The sequence below is a fragment of the Colletotrichum tamarilloi genome (assembly GCF_030869305.1).
Source record: "Colletotrichum tamarilloi strain Tom-12 chromosome Unknown Scaffold_19.1, whole genome shotgun sequence".
In the NCBI taxonomy this organism is placed as follows: domain Eukaryota; kingdom Fungi; phylum Ascomycota; class Sordariomycetes; order Glomerellales; family Glomerellaceae; genus Colletotrichum; species Colletotrichum tamarilloi.
The window spans coordinates 285,163-305,552 of record NW_026849402.1 but is presented as its reverse complement, the minus strand read 5'-3'; the positions used below and the strand labels follow the sequence as shown (position 1 = coordinate 305,552).

Genomic DNA, 20,390 nt, shown 5'->3' with positions numbered 1-20,390 from the left:
ACGAGATGAGAAAGTATTGGCGCGACTGTGAGCTCTCCACAAGGTACTTACTACGTATGTGTGTGTATGTGTACGGAGTATGTGTGAGTGCTCTGGTTGAGTTCAGAGCTCAGAGAGAAGATGAAGAAGAAGGGCTGGCGAAGTTATGCAATGAAGTCATGAACCCGGCAGCTGAAAGGTCAAACCTAGTTTCGAGTGTCCCCCCATGGTAAGAGAAAGAGAGGCTTGATGTTGCACCAAGTGCCAGAAACCCCAAAGTCCGTGGGTTGCTGAGGACCTTCAAGAGATGGTGGCCTACCTATGGTCCATGGAGGGAGGGACCATTCAGAATGGCAGAACGAGACACGGGAGACAATGCTGAAGGGCCGACACCGGCTCAAAAGGCAACTTGGCGCGAGAACGTCCCCGTTTTCCAGCTGAAAGCTCCAATCTTTTTCTACAATTGCCTCGCCCCAACTGAGAGTGTCGCGACCTGGTTGGCTGGGGGCGTTCTTGGAAATGGAAATGGGCAAACCTTTTTTTTTTGTTCTGGCTGAGGCCAGGGCCGGGGGGGTTCGTTCTTCGGGTGGACGGGAAGGGCAACTCGAAACTACCTTAGGTACCTAGTGTTTGTATCTGTACGTATCTGTGCTCGTACTGAGTGTAAGTTAGGTACTAAGGTACGGATAGATAGGCCAAGGTACCTTACCTTGCCTGTCTGCCTTGCCTCGATGATGACAGGGGAGCTCCCTCGTTGCCCATCTGATCAGCGAAATAGGTACTCTGTAGACAACGAGAAAGAGCGAGAGAAGGGGAGAGAGAGAGAGAAGGACCAACGTGCCTGGAAAAGCGCCCAGAGGAGCTACAGCAGAATCCATGGCGTTGCGCAGGTTCAAACGCCAGTAGCCACTCCTCCGATACAACATTGGTCGGGTCTGCCAACGCCCGTACCGTGAAGCTCCCCAAGCGTCTCTTGGTTTTGTCGAATCGTAGCCCCAGGAAGCTCTACGCGAGTGTGAGCTCTCTCAAAAAGGTCCCCTCCCCATCCAAACCAAGCCCCCAGACCCCAACCCACTGTCTCGCCGCGTCTTGCCTTGCCTTGCCTTGCACGGTAAGTACCTTACCTTGCCGGCTGCTCGTCTCCTCAGACCCTCCGGGTCCATACTGCATACTCCGTCACTGGGGCCGCCTTTTTTTACACGTCCACGCGCGCCGGGACCTGCCAATTCACAGCTTGGAGCTGCCTGCTGCACGCCGACCACGAGATTATCAATCTCATCTATTATCTTGGCCTTCTCCCTCGCATCGCGCCGGCTACTCTTCCCTTTTTCTCTTCTCTCTCTCCTCCTCCTTCACTTCAATCTCACTTCACCTACCTGCCCTTCCGCCTAGCTCCACTCCATTCTCTCTGTTCCTTTTCCCTGGTCGTCTCTCTCCCCAATTCGACCTCTGCCGTCATTGCCTCTCTTTCTTTTCCTCCGGCCACGATGAGCTCGCCGCAGGATCATCGCTCGAGCAGCCCTCGAGTAGGCTCATTCAAACGTCCCTCAGTACTCAATGCCGATAGCGACCCATCACTTCTGGCCACCAGAGGCAGCGGCGCCTTGGTATCGCTCATCCGGAACCGCTCCAATGCCACTCTGCGAGAGTCGCTCAAGAGCCCGGCCTACCACCAGCTGGGTCACGACGAAGAGGAACATGAGAGCACCTCTCTGCTTGGCTTCCTGCACAGGGACTCGGACGATGACCACCACCACCGCTCCGCCGCCGAGGAGCGCCGTCTAAGCGAACTCATTTTCGGCCCTCAGATGAGGAGCATGCGCCTTATCGGCAACAGCAACCCGCGCTATCAATGGGAGCGCTACTGGAAGACGGAGGCCGAGCTTGAGGTTATGCCAAAGCATATGTGAGTTCCTGCTGTGCAATCTTGCCGCCCCGGATTGCCCAGGCGCAATTCAGGGCTCACAGTCTAATCCCCTACTCCGTCGACTGCTCTCCATGTACCAGTTTGCGAGTTGAGTTGCGAGTTGCTAACGCGCATTGTCAATTCCTAAAGCCGCGAATATTACGAGAGAACCAACGATTTGATTCGCATGTACCTCTACATCGACCAGCTCTTGGATTCATCCGTGCCCCACGATCTGCTCAACGAGTATCACCAAGCTCTAGACGCCTCGGCCTACCGCCCAGTCGATGTCCCCCAGACCATTACCGAGGAGTCGCCAACTCCCACCTCACCACCGTCCAGAAGCGGACTCACTTACGGCAGCACTGCTGCTTCAGCCCAAAACAGCAGCACGGAGCAGAGTAGTTCGGCAAACAGCATACAGCAAAAGGCGAAACGCAAACCCAAGGACATTTTTCGGTCCACCGAGGCGACCCCACTTCTCAGTGGCTCTGATGAGGAGGAAGGTTTAGCCGATCAGCCCAAGCCCGAGATCCCATGGCTCGAAGACTCCGACCTCGACAGCAGCGACCCCATCGTCACTTTGGCCATTTGGGTCAATTTTATCGCAAACGCAGCTTTGCTAATCGGAAAGATTCTTGTCGTCGTTTCGGTACCTTCAGTCTCAGTCCTGGCCAGTTTGGTCGACGCGGTTCTCGACTTTCTCAGCACCGCAATTGTGTGGACGACAACTAGGCTCATTGCCGCCAGCCAAAATGACCAGCATTCATATCCTGTGGGCAGACAGCGGTAAGTATCAATTTTACCCCCTTACTTTTTTCTTCGCGATGCTGCCTCCGCGTTGCATTCCGAGCCGCGTGCTGACTCGCTACAGTCTCGAGCCTCTTGGCGTGCTGGTTTTCTCCATCGTAATGGTTACATCCTTCTGCCAGGTCGCTCTGGAAGCTATCCAGCGTCTCATGTCGCCCGACCACGAAATCGTTCAGCTGTACGTCTCAGTCGCTCCGCAATTTTCGCAGACTCGCAATGCTAACCTCGCGGGAACTACAGCGGCATCCCGGCCATCTCCATTATGGTTGGTACCGTGGTGATCAAGGGCTTGTGCTGGCTCTGGTGTCGTCTCATCAAGAATTCGAGCGTTCGGGCGTTGTAAGTTGATCTGGCACCCTGCTCCTCTTTCGTCGTAACCTCAGCGTTTGCGTCGCAACGGGTTTACGTAGCCGCCTCCTGATCGGCGCCTATCATGGAACATGGGGAACTTTCATAACTAACTCTTTGGTTTTCTCCATTCTGCAGGGCCGACGACGCCATGACCGATGTCATTTTCAACACTGGCTCCATTCTGTTCCCCATTGTTGGCTACTTTGCCAAAATTTGGTGGCTCGATGCCCTCGGTGGTCTTCTGCTGTCTCTCGTCGTCATCGTCAACTGGAGCGGAACCTCGATGCATCATGTCCGAAACCTGACGGGCTTTTCGGCGACTTCGGATGAGAGAAACCTCCGTGCGTAACTTCTTTTCTTCCTCTCTTGTCCCCTTCTTTTGCCATCTAACTTACCGTTTCGTCTCCCCCACATTTTCTATACTTAGACCCTGTTATAACACCCCCTTGTCATGCCTTTGTTTCCTCTTTCCCTCCTCCCCTTCATTCAAACCTTAAACACGTACTACAAGCTGTAGAGCCCGTTGACCAGTTGATCCTTCAAACATTCAGTGAAATCATCCATGAACTAACATCATTACTTCGATAGTCCTTTACCTTACCATGCGCTTCGCCACGTCCATCAAACAGATCCAGAATCTGCGGGCTTACCACGCGGGCGACAAGCTCTTCGTTGAGGTCGACATTGTTCTCAATGCCAACATGCCTCTGAAGGATAGCCACGATCTCAGTGAAGTTCTGACGTATTTCCTCGAGTCGGTGCCCATCGTCGACCGCGCTTTTGTGCATGTCGACTACGCAACGTACAACGTTGACACGCACATCACTTAATAGTTGTGCAGCGAAAGCGTTGCTGCATGACACAATACTCTGTAATATTAAGTACGGGCTATATATTCTGGCAGCCCTTGTCAACATTCTTCCCAATCTCTCCGCATCTCTTGCAACGGTCAGGAGCGTCGGTAAATCACCACCCCAGGGCGGAAAAGAGTGGGCGTCATGGTGCAAGGTCAGCAGGAGTATGGGGCTGGAGACAAACTATGAAAAGAAGGATCAGGTCACAAAAAAAGGCAGCATCTTGGGTGGGTTAGCATTTTGAAAGCGATTTAGTGGTTCATGGCCATTGTTGTACATTTTATGTTTATTTGCTCGGTGTATCTGGTTGGCTACAAAAAAGAAACAAGGGGCGGCTGTCTCCCATTTTCCCTTCCGTCCCGTCAGTGTGGGGATCGACAGGGACTTTGGATGTTGTTTTGTTTGAGAATCCCCCGAAAGTTTCAAACATGATTTTTTTTTTGAACATCTGGATTGTCGATCGACGACAAGGAAGTATAGCTCAGGGGGGGTCGGAGGGATACATAGGGTACCTAGTAAAGAAAGACGAGGGAACGCAAGTAGCAGGATATACTAGGGACGGCGATGGTGTGGCGCAAAGTTGAGTGAAAACAGAACACAAAACCATTCATCTCTCTCAATTGGATTATTATCAATGTGACTGCTAATTCCGTCAAAGGGCGGACGAGGTCCCGGTCTGTGCAACAAGATCACTGCACAGGCGTGTGGTGCTGCTGGTGCGACGGGGCGGCGTGCGGCGCGAGGACCCGTGTATAATATCTCAAGCCGGAATTAGGATTCTACAGAGGCGGCAGCGACGAATCAACATGAGGGCCATAAGCAAAAAGCCGAAACTAGACAAAATAAGAATCCTTCCCTCTTTCTTGTCCTCCAGCCTCCTCCTCCCATCCTCAGATACATGCGCAAGCAAGCGTAGATTAGTAGGGAATGCCGTTGGTAAGCAGCTGAAACTGGTCGTAGACACCGGTCGAGTAACTGTTGGCGCTCCTGCGGATGAGGTCCTTGACAAAGTCGGCCGCCTCGCGCTCGCTGCGCTCCAGCACGAAGCGCTCCTTGAAGTGCTGCACGCTCTCGGGCTTGAAGCACGGCAGGCCAGAGTCCATCATGAGCAGCACGATCTGGCTGAGCTTCTCGCAGTGCTGGCGGGACGCGAGGAAGGCCTTTACGCACAGCTCCTCGAACCACTTGAAGGCCTGGTGGTGCGGGCTGCCGCCCATGACGGCGAGCATCTCCGTCGTCAGCTTGAAGGGCGCGCGCTCGAACTTGATGCCGCCCGGCGCGATGTCGAAGCAGAAGCCAAAGTCAATGTGCAGAATGTGGCCCGCGTCGTCAATCATGATGTTTCCGTTGTGTCTGTCCTTGAACTGCAGGAGGAAGGAGATGATGGAGTAGGCGGCCATGCTCTTGACAAAGTTGCTGCGGGCCTGCTGGAAGCGGAGCGAGTCTTCGTTGCCGTACTTTGAGATGAAGTAGTCGTAGAGGCCGTTGACGGCCTCACGGCCGAGCATGTCGCGGGAGACGGAGTTGGGCAGCACGTCAATAACACCGCAGCCAGGGGCCGTGGCTGTGACGCGGTACGGGTTGACGTAGACATCTAGGCCGACGTTGTGGAAAATGCCTCGGAACGCCGCAATCATCTGCAGGGCAAGAACGTCCTGTCTGCAGTCGTCGCCAACCTTGAAAATGGCAGACTGCCACACTTCAATGGTGTTTTCCTGCGCCGGCGGCGAGTCCTTCTTGTGAACATCCTCGAGCATATCATTAACATCATCAAGGCTGCCCTTGTTCTTCTTGATGCGGAACGTTGCCATGTAGGGCGCCTTGGCGTGACTCTGGAGAGGCTTGCCAGACTTGCGATCGATGCCAATCACGACACCATCGGGGTTACTCGGAAGGTAGACGCCAATCTCAACCTTGATCTTGCGCAGTTCCTCCTCGATCTTCTGTGCCTTCTCCGGCTTGGGCCGGCCGACATATGGCTTCAGTTTGCCCGAAATGTCAGTGACCTCGTCGAAGAAGGCGAACTCTCGCTCGTAGAACGTTCTGTCCACATCAGAGAAGCTTGCAATCATCTTCTCCATAACCTTGTCGAGGGTAGGCTTGATTGCATCAGGCTATTACGTTGTTAGCATCGCACGTAACCGCAGCCTCTTGTCCAACTCACGATAGTTGCGTCGTCATCCTTGTAGGCGTTCGCCTTCATGTTCCAGATGATCTGATGCGCGAACAGCTGCGAAAATTGAGCGGTCTCCAGGATGTACCGTTCCACATAACCCAGTGCGTCGTAGCGCAGCGTCTGCACAATTTGGGGCACGTAGAAGAAAGTCACATCGCTGGAGTGGCTTTCCATTGCCCTCATTGCGTACTGGATAAGGAACGGATGGTTCCGATACGCAGGCAGGAAATACGTGGCAGCCGTGATCGGGTTCACTGGCGACCAGAACAACAAGTACTACGATGGTCAATATCGAACTACAGGAAGCCAGGGATGTCACTTACCTTCAGTTGGAAGCTAACATCGTTGGGCAAAGAGCCACCCAGAAGAATGGGAAGACCCTCCGGCTCGGAGATGGCCTTCTGCGGGAAGTTGATCAACAGCCATCTCACCTCGCGTTGGACACGGGGATAGGGGAATCGAGTGACCAGTTCAATAGCAATAGACGGGTCCTCGGCCCAGGCAACACGAATGAGGGGCGCGAGAGCAGTCTGCACTCATTGTTAGTAACATTCCCGGATTGCAAAAGTCACCACGTACCTCGATAGCAGCCTTGTTAGATTGTCCGTGAGCCTTGGTGGGCTCGCCTAGCGGGTGAACCCACACCGACAAACGCGTTTGTTCGCTCTCAAGTAGGAAAACGAGAAGTTGCTCCTTGGCCTGCAGGGACTTGATCGTGTCTGCAGCGTTGGCTCCGATGAATGCAACATGCTTCAATGCCGCCACGATGTCGGTCAAGAGACGAAGTTCCGTCTTCAGCTGCAGGATGTTGCTACCGAAAGACCATCTTGGAGCGTAACGGAACCAACTGAGTGCGGCAGACAAAATCTTCTCCTTGAACCGCCATTGGGCGATGGCGCCAATGGTCGTACAGACATGCAGCACCTTCAGTCCGAACAATACGATCTGAAACCGGAGTTCTCGTGCCATCGGGTGAGGAGTCGATGATCGCACAGCATCCAGAGTGACATCGAGCATGCGCAGGAAGACTCGCTGGACATCCGGGCTACCCAAGCGGGTGGCATTAAAGTGGCTAGCGAAGAATTGCAACAGCCTCATGTGGGGAGACAGCAGATTGTGCACCTGCTGCTTGCGCTTGGCCAAGGCCTCAAGATCACTGGGCGCAAACTCTTCCTTCAGGAAGAATGGGTCAGGATGCCTGACAACTCGTTAGTCGTGTCTAAAGGAGGGAGTCAGATGACTTACGACATTGCATGGCTAAAGAGCCCGAGGCCGCTCTGGATGGTCGCCTCCCATTGTTGAGCAATTTCGGTAAGAAGTCTAGGCTCGAGGCGTGGGTTCTCGTTCATCACACCCAACCACAGGGAAACGCCCAACTTGATAGACTGCTTTGTGAACATGGCGAAGGGAATGCTGACGAGGTAATGCGCAACAGCGGACTCATCACGGTTGCTGCGGCAAAGCAGGGCTGCAGCTCTGCGTAGGATATCGCGGACTTCGGTAAGAGCAGTGGTCTTCTTGCTCTTGATGCGGGCTTCAACGTGCGCCAGAGCGGTGGCGGCGTTCGCACTATCGCTAGCACTCGATCCTGACGACTGCAAGAAAGACGCTCTACGGTTCAACTGCATGAAGTTCACAAGTTCATTGCCACGTTCGGGTAGAGTCTCGCCATATCGGTACTCTTGACGAGTGGTATACTGAGCAACGAAGTCAGATCCAGTGTTGATACTGCAGTCTCCGACTCGATCGAGGGACTGCAGTCTTTGGTCGGTTGACGGCATGAGAGAGCCAAGCTCGATAGCAAAGGAGCGACCCAAAGAAATGTGGCCATATGCTCCCTCGTCGTCGAACTCGGACAAGTACGTCTGTAGAAGACCCTTGATGTCCAGGGGTGCTATGCTGATAACGCTCGAGACCCATTGTTTGGCTCTGCGATTCAGAACGTCCAAAGTATGGCGGCGGAATGTGTAATCGTCGGATAGCTCGACGGACACATCTCCGAGGCTGGAGGTGAATTTGGATCGTGGTGCGTACAGATCTGTCTCGGCTTCCAAGCAGCTGGACCACATCAGAGAAAGGAGTTCCAGCAAGGCGAAGAGCGACGATCTGTGGCAGAGAGCAGAAGGAACCTGAGTGATGATGCGGTCCGCACAAGTAAAAGCTGCTTGCTGAACTCGCTCGATCCGATGACAGCAGCCACAGAAGATGGCAACGAGCTGTGCGGCAGCATACTGAGCAGAGAAGGTGGCATCTGTACCGCCTAGAGTCTTTCGCAAATACTTGTCCACTACAGCGGCAGCAATGCCCTCCATGGTGCTGCTGACCTCACCTCTACGCATGCTGGGCTCCAAGAAGTACGAGAGAGCCTTGGTGCAATCTCCAGCATCCGCTCGGAGACTCTCAACCAAGTAAGCGGCGTGCAAGAAGATCACCTTGCGGTAACTTAGTCCCTTGATTTCTGGAGCCTTATTAGGAATCAACTCAGTGAGATGCCTCTTCTGCAGCGACTCTCTGTCGGAGCTCATGCCTCGGCGGAGGACGGTGTTAAGCTCGATGTCACTCTCAATCTGTTCCCCTCGCTGTTCAGCAACCAGAGGGGGCGAATGAACGGCCATGATTCGAAGCTCATCAAGATAGGTCTTGCCCATGTCGGTCTGCGTAGTGAAGCCGTGGACAACAATGTTGAACCATGCATCTCTGATCATTGAGTGAGACTCGTCATCAGTAATAGTGTTGAATGCCAGATCGTTGGTGGACATGAAGACGGCCAAGGGATGCAGCAGCTCCGCAATCTCTCGGGCAGCCAGCTGAACATCGGCCTCCTTGGTGTGATTCGACTGGTGAACGTCGCCCATGGAAATGATGCTCTCTAACAGGTGCTCCCAGTAGATGTCATAAAGGGGGGATCCACGGTGGAGGTTCGCCGAGATATATGTACGCGCCTTCATGACCTGCTGATTGTTAGACTTGGATAATATGAATGACGATTAGTCAGGAGGCACTCACAGCAACCAGAAGGAAGTCCTTGTGGCCGACAACCCCAATGTGACAAATTCTAGAGAACACCTTCAACAGCGATCGGAACTCAAGCTGTCCGCCCTTCAACGCAAGAGCGGCAGCACCGCTCACAATTTGAGCATCGACACTGCTGTTGACCTTGTCGATTTTCTGAAGCAGCATAGACTGTGCCAAGGCTGTGATCTTCTCGTCATTGCAAGCAGTCGCAATACCACAGATGGCTTGGACGACGTTGCCATACACCATCGCGGTTTCTTCCTCACCGGTAATGGCCAGGGAAATACTGCTGCCAGTCGAATGGCGATTGGGGTATAACGTAGCAGCAGCGTCCACGGCGAGGTCCCCATTGGTGCCGTTCGTCATGGATCTATCAGAGCCGGGGCTCAGAACGTTACCCAAGGTGTAAAGAGTTGTGATGACAGCGTCATGAGAAAGGAGCTGTAGAACAAAAGCCAGGCTCTTGGACGCGACCGCAACAGTGCGAGCGTTGGGCGCACTCTGCACAATGAATCGAGGCAGCAGTCTACTGGCAGTCGCAGCGTATCCCCTGGAGATCTTGCAAACCAAAGCAATCGATCTCAAGACAGTTGCCGCCAGGTTTTCGTCCGCCATTTGGAGAGGGTCTGCAAGGGTCTCCTCCAGCCAATTAATCAAGACGTCGACGTCTGCGACATCCTCGTTCATGAGCGAGCAATTGAGATAGCTGATGAGAGCTGCCGATTTCACTGCAAACGCCAGTCTCTGCTGCCAAGAGGACCCAAGCTTGAGGTAGTCTTCACCGGCTTCGAGATAATTCATCTGGTCAACGGCTACCGTAGTGTACATGTCGAGGGACCGGTAGTCTGCATCTGGACTGCGTGGGGAACCTGGTCTGAACGCCCCATCGCCTGACATGAGCAAGTCGAGGATGTGGGTGCCGCGCAAGAGGGATGCGTCGGTGACCAAAAGCGAGGTGCCAGAGACAAGAAGCCACATGTAGCTTCTTTGGAGCAAGATGGCTCCCAGAGGTCGCCCAGCAGCAGAGTAGTGGCGCAAGTATCTCTTCCACTCTCTGGCATGGCGATCTGAGGACTGTGAGTTCCTGATGGTAGAAAAAGCCGTCTCGACAGCAACCAAGAACGACTCTGAAAGGATATCTCTGAATCGCTGAACCAGTGCCAGTCTGCCTCCAGCTCTCCAGAAGTCTGCTTGTGCCGATGCCGCATCAAGGAAACCAAGCAGCGAGACTGCAATTGTAGCTGTCCTGATAGCGTCCTCCAAGTTCGGGTCTTCGTCGTCCTGCTGAGGTGGGACAGTGTGATCCGCCGCATGATCGCAGGCATTGACAAATGCCCAGACATTGTCGGAAATCATCTCGTGCAGATCATCGTAGTGGGAGCCGAGGGACAGCAGCGCGGCCGTGACGTGGAATGCCAGTGCCTCCGTCGGTGATGGCTCAACCTTTCGGAAGAAGGGCGACGGAACAAACACCTGGACGTGGGCCTCGAGAACATAGGGGATCAATTGATGGGCAAGTTTCTGAGCGCTCTGGCTCGTCTGAATAGCGGGTGCGGCTTTGCATAGCGATAGGAGGACCTCGAATTCGCGGATTGTCTACAGAAATAGGGGGCTTGTTAGCCGTCGCTCGCTACGAGACACAACGATACCCATCGCAAGAATTATGTTGAGAAGTGCACTACCATGGGACATCTCCCAAGAGACGACGAGTTCTGCTTCCCAGAGTAGCCATTGACACCCTTCCCAGCGGCTTGGGTTGCCTTGCACAATCGATCGAGATCAGAGCGGTCGAACGACGTACGCGAGCTGGCAGCAGAGAGCGACGCGATCTTCTCCAGCGCCCGCTGCCGAATGTCGCGGGTCATCTTGGGGGAGTTCGTAGGGCTCTAGACCCCGAGGTGAAAGATTTGGTCGATATTTCAAGTAATCTGGTGTTTTCGTGATTTATTGAAGCATTTCACGATGCGGGAGTTTTCCTTGGAATTCGCGTCTATTTGCTGGCAGCTGCACAGTGACGATACCTTGTCTTTAGTGGTATCTCCAAGCCTCCCCCAAATTTCCCATCTGAGAGCAGCCACATCCCTGCACAGCTCCTGCCATTCCTGAGCTGTGTTGTCTTAGTCATCAGGTGAGCTAGCTACCCCTGCCAACCACCACCACCCACCAAGCAAGGCTGCCAGCTTGACGCGTGCACCGGAGCACTCAGCAGTAGCAGCCTTGAACCTCAATCAAAGCGACGACGTCCCATCAACCCAACCCCACCAACGAACGAACCTCATCGAATTGACGATAACCACCCTTTTGACGACCGGCATATCCATCACGAACGATAACGAATAATCTTCATTTCCCTTCAGATACCGCAATCATGGCTATGTTCAGCCAAAATCCCCTGATGAACGGGCCCAACTACTCCTTCTCCGAGGCCCCCAAGACCGCCAACGGCGAGTTCAGACAGCACCGCTTCAACCCGTACGGAGCTCCTCTCGACCCTCCCATCGTACCCAAAAGCTAACCTACCCTGTGCTACAGCTACACGGACAACGGCGGTTCGACCCTCGCCATCGCCGGCGCCGACTTCGCCATCGTAGCCGGCGACACCCGTAGCACTTCCGGATACAGCATCAACTCCAGATACACACCCAAGGTCTTCAAGATCGGCGGCACCACCTCAACACAAGAAGATGCGACAATCATGCTCTCCGTCGTCGGCTTCGCTGCCGACGGCGAGGCCCTCAAGGACCGCCTCGATACCATCTGCAAGATCTACCGCTACCGCCACGGCAAGCCCATGAGCGTCACAGCCTGCGCGAAGCGTCTCTCGACGATCCTCTACCAGAAGCGCTTCTTCCCCTACTACGTCTACGCCATCCTCGGCGGCCTCGACGAGGAGGGCGTCGGCGCCGTCTTCTCCTACGACCCCGTCGGCAGTTACGAGAGAGAGCAGTCCCGCGCCGGCGGTGCCGCCGCCAGTTTGATCACACCGTTCCTCGACAACCAGGTCAACTTCAAGAACCAGTACGTGCCGGGCAGCGGTGTGGGTCACGAGCTGCAGGAGCGTCCCCGCGTTCCTCTGGAGCGCAAGGAGGCCGAGATTCTGGTCAAGGATGCGTTTGACGGAGCGGTCGAGAGACACATTGAGGTCGGTGACCACCTGCAAATGATGGTCATCACCAAGAACGGCATCGAGGAGGTCCTTCTCCCCTTGAAGAAGGATTAAAGATATGACGGGATTCTGGGAAAGTGTTGCGGTTGGGGGGGGTGTTGTACAATACAGACAGGTAGCAATGCCAAAGAGGCACTTGTTCAGCTGATCAATCATTGTACGCGGTTCAAATTTCAGCCCGCGTGTTCACAGCAAACTAAAGTCCCTTTTGCAACTCGTGCGGGCGGTTCCCCTGTGAATCCCATGCTGCGAGGCCAACTGGAAAATCTGGTAGGTCGCTCGCTCTGCCCCGGAACAAGCATGGGGGAAATAGAGGGATGCAGGCAGGGATATCTCATTTCGCCTCGCAGGACGCATCGGCTACCCAGGACGAACCGATGGTCTTTGACCCCTTTTTCTGCTGCATGTGATGCCACACAGCTGGGCGGTATGCAATAGGCTATAGTCCAAGGGGGAGGAAGTCTAATAGGGAGGAGTACGAATACGGAATGAATGGATCGGATGCTTCAATGTTCGAACTCCCCCCTTCCGAGAGCTCTCCTCCATTATCGCTTAACATTGGGTGATATCTGGTGCTTTACTTTGCAAGACTTGCGTCCCTGGCACCAGCGAATCAGACGTAGTAAGTCTGCTTGGCTTTTCCGCGGTACAACCGTGTTACTAGGCGTGTGGCATTCTCTATCTCTCTCTCGCACTGCCATCCATACTTGGTAAGCTGGTCGTCTCGAGGAAAGCGAGCCCTTCCAAACGGGACTGTGATAGGTAACACCAGGCTCCAGGTTCCAGATCCAAGTCCAGGTTCAGGTTCCAGAAACGGCACTAAGCGCAGCAAGCGAGGGGCGGGCAGAAAGGAAGGGAAGGACATCGCGGACGGGTATTGGACGTTGGACAGCCCGTTCCTGTCAGACTACGGGTACGGGCTGGACCGAGTTAGCGAGGGCACGATGCACGAAGGCACGGAGGCTCTTTGGGAGAGGATCGCGGACGAGTACCTTTGGAGCAAAGTGGCAAAGTACCGCGTACTCGGCGCCCGCCCCGTTTGGGATAACCGCCTGGTAGGGCCTGGCTTTGCCTCTGTCTGGCTGTCATCTAGGTATCTACGCTATGGGTGTGCCTCTCTGGGGAGAGCACAGCCTCGCCACGGGAAGCCGGCTAGAGCCCCTTCCCCCGACCTGTGTGATCCGGGATATCGGTAGCGAAACGGTCTTAGACGCCCGAGGAAGCTAGGTATCACGGGGCAGCGTTAGGGCCGAGTCAATCGTATCAAAGGGGCCTCCTGGAGATTCTAGAGATTGGAGCTTTTGCCAAGGGGTTAGATGAACCAAAACCGCGAGCACCGAATAGCTTGGCGGGTGATGCTGAATAGTGACGGACACGCCTTTCATCGGGGAGCTGTTGTACGGGGTATCATTGGTAGCTTGAACGAAGCAAGACTGCAGCTTTCAATCCCCCCCGGCCTCACGACCAGCTGACCCGCGCCGGTGCTGGCGGGGAGGCCATCCGAGCAGATGAGCTCTCTACATTTTCTTGCCTGTCATTGCCACAATTGTACGATACAAGGTTATTGGAGTCTCAAGCTACTTTACTGTATGACTGTACAGTACTACGGGACCGCCTAGGGCTGGAAGGCGGACTACTGACAGCTAACGTCGAACAACTGATTCGTAATCTAGCATAAGCTTCTCCTCTTCAGGCGCAATGCCGCTATGGGCCCAGAGAGTTTCGAGATGCGATCGTCGTCGGAAGCTTACTCTCCAAAGGTGTCCTCATAACCCCACCACCACCACCACTACCTACAAAGCCACCAGGCACCGCCGAAAATCTCAGCTTCCAACAAAACGGGTGGTCTGTTTGCCACTGGAGACGTATGCTGATCCTCCGGTGGTAAAGAAGGGACGGACCATGTGCCAGTACGTCGCAGGCCTGGAGAGCTGAACCCTTGTTGCATTGCCGATGAGCATTGCAGGGAATCTTTCGTCCTGATACGACTTGGACAGGCTTGAGCTTGAAAAGAGGCGTGTCAACCCAAGACGGGAAAAAAGCATCTTATCTTCGGTCCATGCCGATTGTGGAGAGGATGCCGATACGACGATATTCGAGAGGTATTTGGTTAGTTCTCGGCAGATCAGGGGATTTGCCATCTCGAGAATAGCCATTACCCGGGATTACGTCAGGCACACTGCAATTTCTAGTTGAGATGAGTTTATATAGAAACATCAAATGGTCGTTGTAAATCGTCGTCAATCGTCGTCAGACGTGCATGGGATGTACAGATAATCGTTGCGTATTTGGGCTAGACGTGGCTGATGTTGCATCTGCTGTGTGGCTTGTAACAGCAAGGGTCGTTGATGTGGTTGCACAGACTTGCATCATCGTCCAGGGCCTCGGAGACAGCTCCTCCAACGAAATCAAGTCTGCTACTGCGCAGCCGGGGAGTCTCAAGTTTGCTAGGCGCTAGGCTGGCAGACATGGACCACCTGGCGAACGACATCGCACACAATCCTCTGAAGCGACAGATTGTGCGTCGCCACCGCGGCGCACGGTCGAGACCAAGTCAGATGGCGATGCACAGAACTGCCAAAGTCGTCAATCCAAGTCGAAGTCCAGTGACAAGTGCAGAACTCAATGGCTTTAGACGACAGCCTCTGTAGCTCGGGCATTTTGAACCGAACAAGCACTGACGCTGAAAGCTGTCGGCCCGACTGCACTAAGCGGAATATGGTTCTGGTTGCGAAGAAACGAGGCTGCGACTTTTGAAGTAGAAGACCGCAATTGCGTGTCCTGTGTCCGAGGGTCAAATTATATGTCAAGGCGATGTCACCTGTATGTTGTTGTCTCGAATAACTGCTTCTCTCCATGCAGCCGCGGCGACTGGCCAAGCGTCCAAGTGCCTCACTTACCATATCAGCGAGAGGGAGTGCTGAGTTTGAGCCGCCTTGTCACCAGCGACTTTGGCTGATCATCGTTTGAGGCTGCTCTGTGTTGTCATCGACATGGGATATGCCGCTGCACCGTCTTCGAGTGACGGATTTCAAACCAACCACTGGCACCTCTCCAACAAGTTGATGAGGTAATGCGGCGCCAAGATGATTGCGGAACGTAGCGACTTCATTACCGGTAGGTAGTCTCTCGGTCGAATGCCGTTCTCCTTTCATGTGCACCGGGCCACTGTAGACTGCATTAGCTAACTCATTTGTGTCCCGTAACGGCAGACTAGCCGCGGAGAAAGCTGCCAGACCAGCCTTAGCGGCTGAAGACAAGGCGCCGTGCCGTGACGGCGAGGTACCGTGTATCTGTGCGACCGGGCGTCTGGCGCCCTTGGTGCTGGTCGTCAATGAAGCTGTGAGCCGGCCAGGCCTTCGAATGTCTGATGCGCTCGGCAATGTGGGCGTTTTCTTCTCAAGGCATCAATGGCTCGCGCAAGTACACCTGAAGTGCCTGGCTATCAGTAGAACGCCGTATCATGTCCGGGTAGGTTATTGACCATGGCACGCCGCACGCATGGCACTTCGGGTGGCATGTTTCCGGGGTCGGGGTGCAAAAAGAACCCTCAATTGTACTGCTTCGACGGGTTCTAGCCATGCGTGCCATGATCTCACCCCCGGATCATAATGTGGTAGCAGTGACGATTCTCGGAGGATGCGTGCCACATGCAACGCAGATCTCGGTGCGGATGGGGTAAAGGATCGGCGCCGGTCAAGCTGGAGCCTTGGTCAGTTGTGGCGAAACTCCGACCGGCAAGCCGCAATACTCGGCCGCGCGGTGTCTCTGGCGTCAAACGGCAGTTTGGCATGCTCGCATCCTTGGACGGCGTGCGCCGTGGATATTGTCTGCTTTGTTTTTGCTCATTTCCACCTCCGGCGGCCCCGATTTCCTGGTAAACCCTTTCGAAGCATATTGCGATGATCCGGTGGATGATTGGATCTCGGCCAAGTAGTCACAGATGTAAGTGCAGGTTGTGTACAATATACAAGTAGCGACTTGGCCCGGAGAGGAACTTCCGGCTGTCACAAGTCTGGATAGCTGCACTAGAGTTGCCACGATTGATTGGACCCAGATGGTTGCGGTGGACGGGTAAGGGTCCTGCTGCTCAGGCACAGGGTTCGGGCGATGACTCGGGCTGTCGGGGTTGGCGCCGGAGAGGTATCTCGAAGTGAAAGCAACGATGAGATTGGACAATTGCTTGACGGGTGACTGGCTGCGAGCACCGTAAGAAAGCTTCCCAACAAGCTTGAGACAGGCCTTTTTGCCACAAGCATTCGAGATGGTTGCGGGAGAAGCAAAAATGCTGCCGCTGCAGGCTTTCGGCTTGCCAGTTGGCGTCAATGAAGGGATCAGGCCTGCTGGAGAGGAGAGGAGGAGACCTTCAAGGGCAGTGGGGGGGGGAGGGGGGGACGCAATGCAAGTGGAGGTCTGGAAAAAATCGAAAAGTTTGGAGAATCCCATGTTGACGGTGCCGTCAAAATTTGGCGCGGCGGCTTTGGATAGTCGTGGTTGCAAGAGATTTCGGGTAAGGAGACCGGGGGGGGGGGGGGTGAGTACCTTTACGAGTACATCCGCAGGTACCTGCTCTGTACGGTACAAGGCACGTATCCAAAGTTCCCTACCTTACCTATGAGGTAAGTAGTCTCCAATGTCACAGCAAGCAGACTGGAGCAATACTTCAAGGAGGAAGGAGCGGAGAGACATGAGGCGAGGCAGGCGAGGCGAGACAAATGATAGTTGGAACCGGGAGGAAAGGAGGAACAAGGCAAAAAAGCAGGGACAAACTTGGCCAACTCAGCTTACCTAGGGAAAGTGCCTATCCGTAAGGTGAGGTAGCCAAGACAATGCAATCAAGCGCAGATGGCCCCCAAACTCAAAGGGATTCCCCTATCTGTGAACGCGACCTTATTCCCATTTGGTCCAATAGAATACCCAATCGTACATCGAGTTGTTGGACCCTGAAAACCACTTGTGAAGCTGACTCCATGTCAAGCAAGGCTAGAGAGAAAGAGAGAGAGAGAGACAGAGATACTTTACGTCTTGGAGGGTGAACTCGCAGGTCGCAAATTGGCATTACTCGGAGACACTCCGGCAAGAGACCGAGCTCCTCAAGACAGAGTTTTTCCAATGCTCCAAGTCTCCATCTCATGGAGTCATGATGCTTGGACCCTTGGAGTGGAAGGTGGAAGGGGAACAAGAACCGGCGGAGATGGATTTGCACACTTGCATCAAATGTCACCGTGCAGTTCTTTCCTTGGCCTTGAACCCTCCAAGTTGGAGCGTAGGACAGAATAGCGGGGATGGGTGGGGTTCTATCCAGACCGATTTCCCACTGTAGGCGAGGCGACAGATGCGCATTGTGGTCGGTGTCGGATCAGTCACCATCACCTCAGACTTCACTGTGAAAGCTTCCCGTTTCCGCCGCGGACCCTGTCCGCAACTCCAGCCTCCTCCTCATCTCACTTCTCCACCACTTCCCCCTTCCACTTGGGATGTCCACACTTCGGCTTCCGTCCAAACCGTCAAATCGCTCAGACATACGACTGCCGCCGGCTCACTATGGCATCCGACCGCGTCAAGCACGCTGACAAGTGACAGTGGACTGGACGTGGGGTGAACCGCGCGGTCTCCATACTACCACCACCTGCACATACAATCGCGATTCGTGATTGAATCATGGCTACTGGTCAGCGGCACAAACGCCGTGCCCCATATTGCTGCAAATCTTTACTCCAAGACTCCAACGTCTCGATGATCTCGTTACTCCCGACTCGTCGCACACTCTCCGGCGCGATGGAGTTGTCTGGTCCCCCAATTCCTCCATCGTTGTCCATCGCTGGCACTGTATGAGTCGAGTCCACTTATTCATCTACAATACTCCGACGACTCAACGTCTCCAACTGAGGCATACTCGGCCTACCTAGTCCTCGATGGCCACTTCCAGCCTTCCACTCGATACTCCAGCTCCAGCGTTGGCCCAGTCCTCGCGTACTCCGCTTCCTCTCTTTTCTTCATCTATCAAGCTTTCGTAGCATGGCTTCCATCAACGATTGTGATTTTCGACAGTGTTCATCGATGGTCTGTACCACCTTTGCCCCAAGCACGTGGATTCGGACGCTTGGCCAGCTTGTCTAGGGTGTCTCATTACAATTTACTACTGCCGTTGGCGAGCCCGAGAAACAACTTGGGGGCTGTGGAATGATCAGACCACCGATGGGCCGAGGGCCCGCGGTGACCTACAGGCCTCTCTTGCCTGGAGATCATCCGGATGAGCATGTTACAACTTACGGGCTGTCTGGGTAAGGGGAGAATGGTCTAGACCACCGGTCTCCCCGCACAATGGCTCCCTCATGCGGCTCACAGCCAACCCAACTCGTGCTGCAATTTGAGCCTCTCACAGTCTTAGCGCGACACTTTCCAAGTCTGAATCCCTTTGTTACTGGATGAGCCTGCAGCCTGGGGCATTGGACGGGAGGAGTGCGGATTTCTCGATGCAGCCCTCGATCCACAGCGGATGAAGGAATCTGCCAGACATCTCAACCTCTTTCACGCCCTTGTCCTCGACCACTCCTATGTTTCGCGCTGGCAGTTTTAAGGCGTCTGCGTTTCCGACAACCGACTGATGCCTGGACACACTACAGCAAGGCCTTGGCTGAATAGGGATGATGTTCCGGCACCGATGGAAGAGACTGGCCTGCGATGCTTCAGGGCAGATTCTTGCAAGCGCGGCACCGAACATACCTCAAAGATGCAAGGATTACTGAATTTGCTGGGACTGGTATGGTCATATACGTCATGACTTTCCAAAGGCGCGATGGCGAATTTCGGCGAGCCGTTGACTCTGTGTAAACGACCACTGAGCCAGTAGGCCTCACAGGCCTTATTACAAATTGCCATGCTGTGAGGCAGAAATGAGACATAAGACTATCCTCCAAGCCTCATACCGATGTAGCTTGGTTAGATGGGATGGGTCTCGCCAACACAAATGCTGTACGGATCCATAGGCATGTTAGGCGCACGTTTTCTCGAGCCACTCCACCGCCGATGCTGGATAGCTCACTCTCAGGATTACCTACACCTACCTGCTATTGGCCTCGGAAGCGCATAGCCGCCCCCAGATCACCAGTTGAGCACGTTGCTGTTACCCGAACTCAAGTCAGGTAGATGCGAGGGTGAGGTTACGGCAAAATAAAGCTCAAACCCAATTGGGCAAAGCTGGAGATGTACTACGTAGGGCGAAGTTGGAGGGCTGGACCGGGAGATGCGGTTGTGAGCTCCAGTAACAGCAGCCCGATGCTTCCTTTTTCCTCTTGGACTAGGTGCTGTTACTCTGTGCGAATAACGCATGATGCCGTGTCGCAGCTGTGCAGCAGCAGTACCCAACGCCCAAACTCACAAGCCTAAAAGCGAAGAAAAAGCAATGAAAAGCAGGCAATGATCTGGGAAAGGGTCTCGAGGATTTCGATGTTTTGCTGCGTTTATGGACAACAGGGGGTTGATCATCTATTGATAGTACACAGCTGCGAATGCGATGCCTATCAGTCAGGTATCCGCCACCCGGCCTGGCACGCCTTGTTTAGAATTTGAGGCTAGCGATCCATCAAGTGATGGGGAAAAGCCAACGTCAGTCAAGAAGAAGGCGCCAAAGCAGGAAGACAAAAAAGTTTGAATTGCAGGGAGCAGCACATGGAGCTCAAGGAGATACGACGCACGTACGAAGTAGTAGCGGGAGCGATTGTACCTGCCCCCTGTACTCTTGATGTACCGCGCCGAGTACCTCAAGCGATACGTACCGGGAGGCGACTTTGGGTGACTGAGGGAGGCCCAGGACCAATGTGGCTGGGCGTCCGGGCCAGACACGGGACTAACAAGACACCAAGACCAGAGCGAGATCGAACGAGTGGGCGCGCAAGCGCGGTCCCTGTCTCTCGTTCTTGTTTTCTGGGGCTCTTGTTCTTTCCTCCCCCATCCCCTTGCACTTTTCCTTTTGAAAGTAACCTTGGATTTTCTACATACTGTAAACAGTCGGCAGGCAGGCAGGCAAGCTGAGCACATCAAGTCGGCACGTTGTAGTACTTGGCAGCAGGAAGAAAACCTAGCACGAGGGAGAAGCGCGGAAGTACTTTAGCCACAGATCACAGGCCACAG

At 54.2% G+C, this 20,390-nt stretch overlaps 5 protein-coding genes across 5 annotated transcripts; 3 read left to right on the top strand and 2 right to left on the bottom strand.

Annotated features, from left to right (window-relative positions):
* Nucleotides 1-1,466: 1,466 nt before the first annotated feature.
* On the top strand, nt 1,467-3,876 carry CTAM01_06735 (cation efflux family protein; the record flags this gene model as incomplete). Its single annotated transcript, XM_060522761.1, has 6 exons — nt 1,467-1,885; nt 2,036-2,674; nt 2,760-2,873; nt 2,936-3,034; nt 3,182-3,387; nt 3,635-3,876. The coding sequence occupies 6 exons, from the start codon at nt 1,467-1,469 to the stop codon at nt 3,874-3,876; spliced, it is 1,719 nt and encodes a 572-aa protein (XP_060382606.1).
* Nucleotides 3,877-4,817: 941 nt separating this feature from the next.
* CTAM01_06734 (phosphatidylinositol 3) lies at nt 4,818-10,956 on the bottom strand (the record flags this gene model as incomplete). The annotated part of the gene is made up of 7 exons (XM_060522760.1): nt 4,818-6,014; nt 6,065-6,352; nt 6,400-6,606; nt 6,656-7,274; nt 7,322-9,027; nt 9,083-10,687; nt 10,774-10,956. The coding sequence occupies 7 exons, from the start codon at nt 10,954-10,956 to the stop codon at nt 4,818-4,820; spliced, it is 5,805 nt and encodes a 1,934-aa protein (XP_060382605.1).
* A 503-nt stretch (nt 10,957-11,459) lies between these two features.
* On the top strand, nt 11,460-12,311 carry CTAM01_06733 (proteasome A-type and B-type; the record flags this gene model as incomplete). Its single annotated transcript, XM_060522759.1, has 2 exons — nt 11,460-11,563; nt 11,624-12,311. The coding sequence occupies 2 exons, from the start codon at nt 11,460-11,462 to the stop codon at nt 12,309-12,311; spliced, it is 792 nt and encodes a 263-aa protein (XP_060382604.1).
* Nucleotides 12,312-15,250: 2,939 nt separating this feature from the next.
* CTAM01_06732 (uncharacterized protein) lies at nt 15,251-15,740 on the top strand (the record flags this gene model as incomplete). The annotated part of the gene is made up of 2 exons (XM_060522758.1): nt 15,251-15,327; nt 15,470-15,740. 2 exons carry the CDS (start codon nt 15,251-15,253, stop codon nt 15,738-15,740), a joined length of 348 nt encoding a protein of 115 aa, XP_060382603.1.
* A 291-nt stretch (nt 15,741-16,031) lies between these two features.
* CTAM01_06731 (uncharacterized protein) lies at nt 16,032-16,859 on the bottom strand (the record flags this gene model as incomplete). Its single annotated transcript, XM_060522757.1, has 2 exons — nt 16,032-16,406; nt 16,500-16,859. Coding segments are annotated over 2 exons (735 nt in total), but the record flags the coding sequence as incomplete, so codon positions are not given.
* Between the last annotated feature and the right edge of the window lie 3,531 nt (nt 16,860-20,390).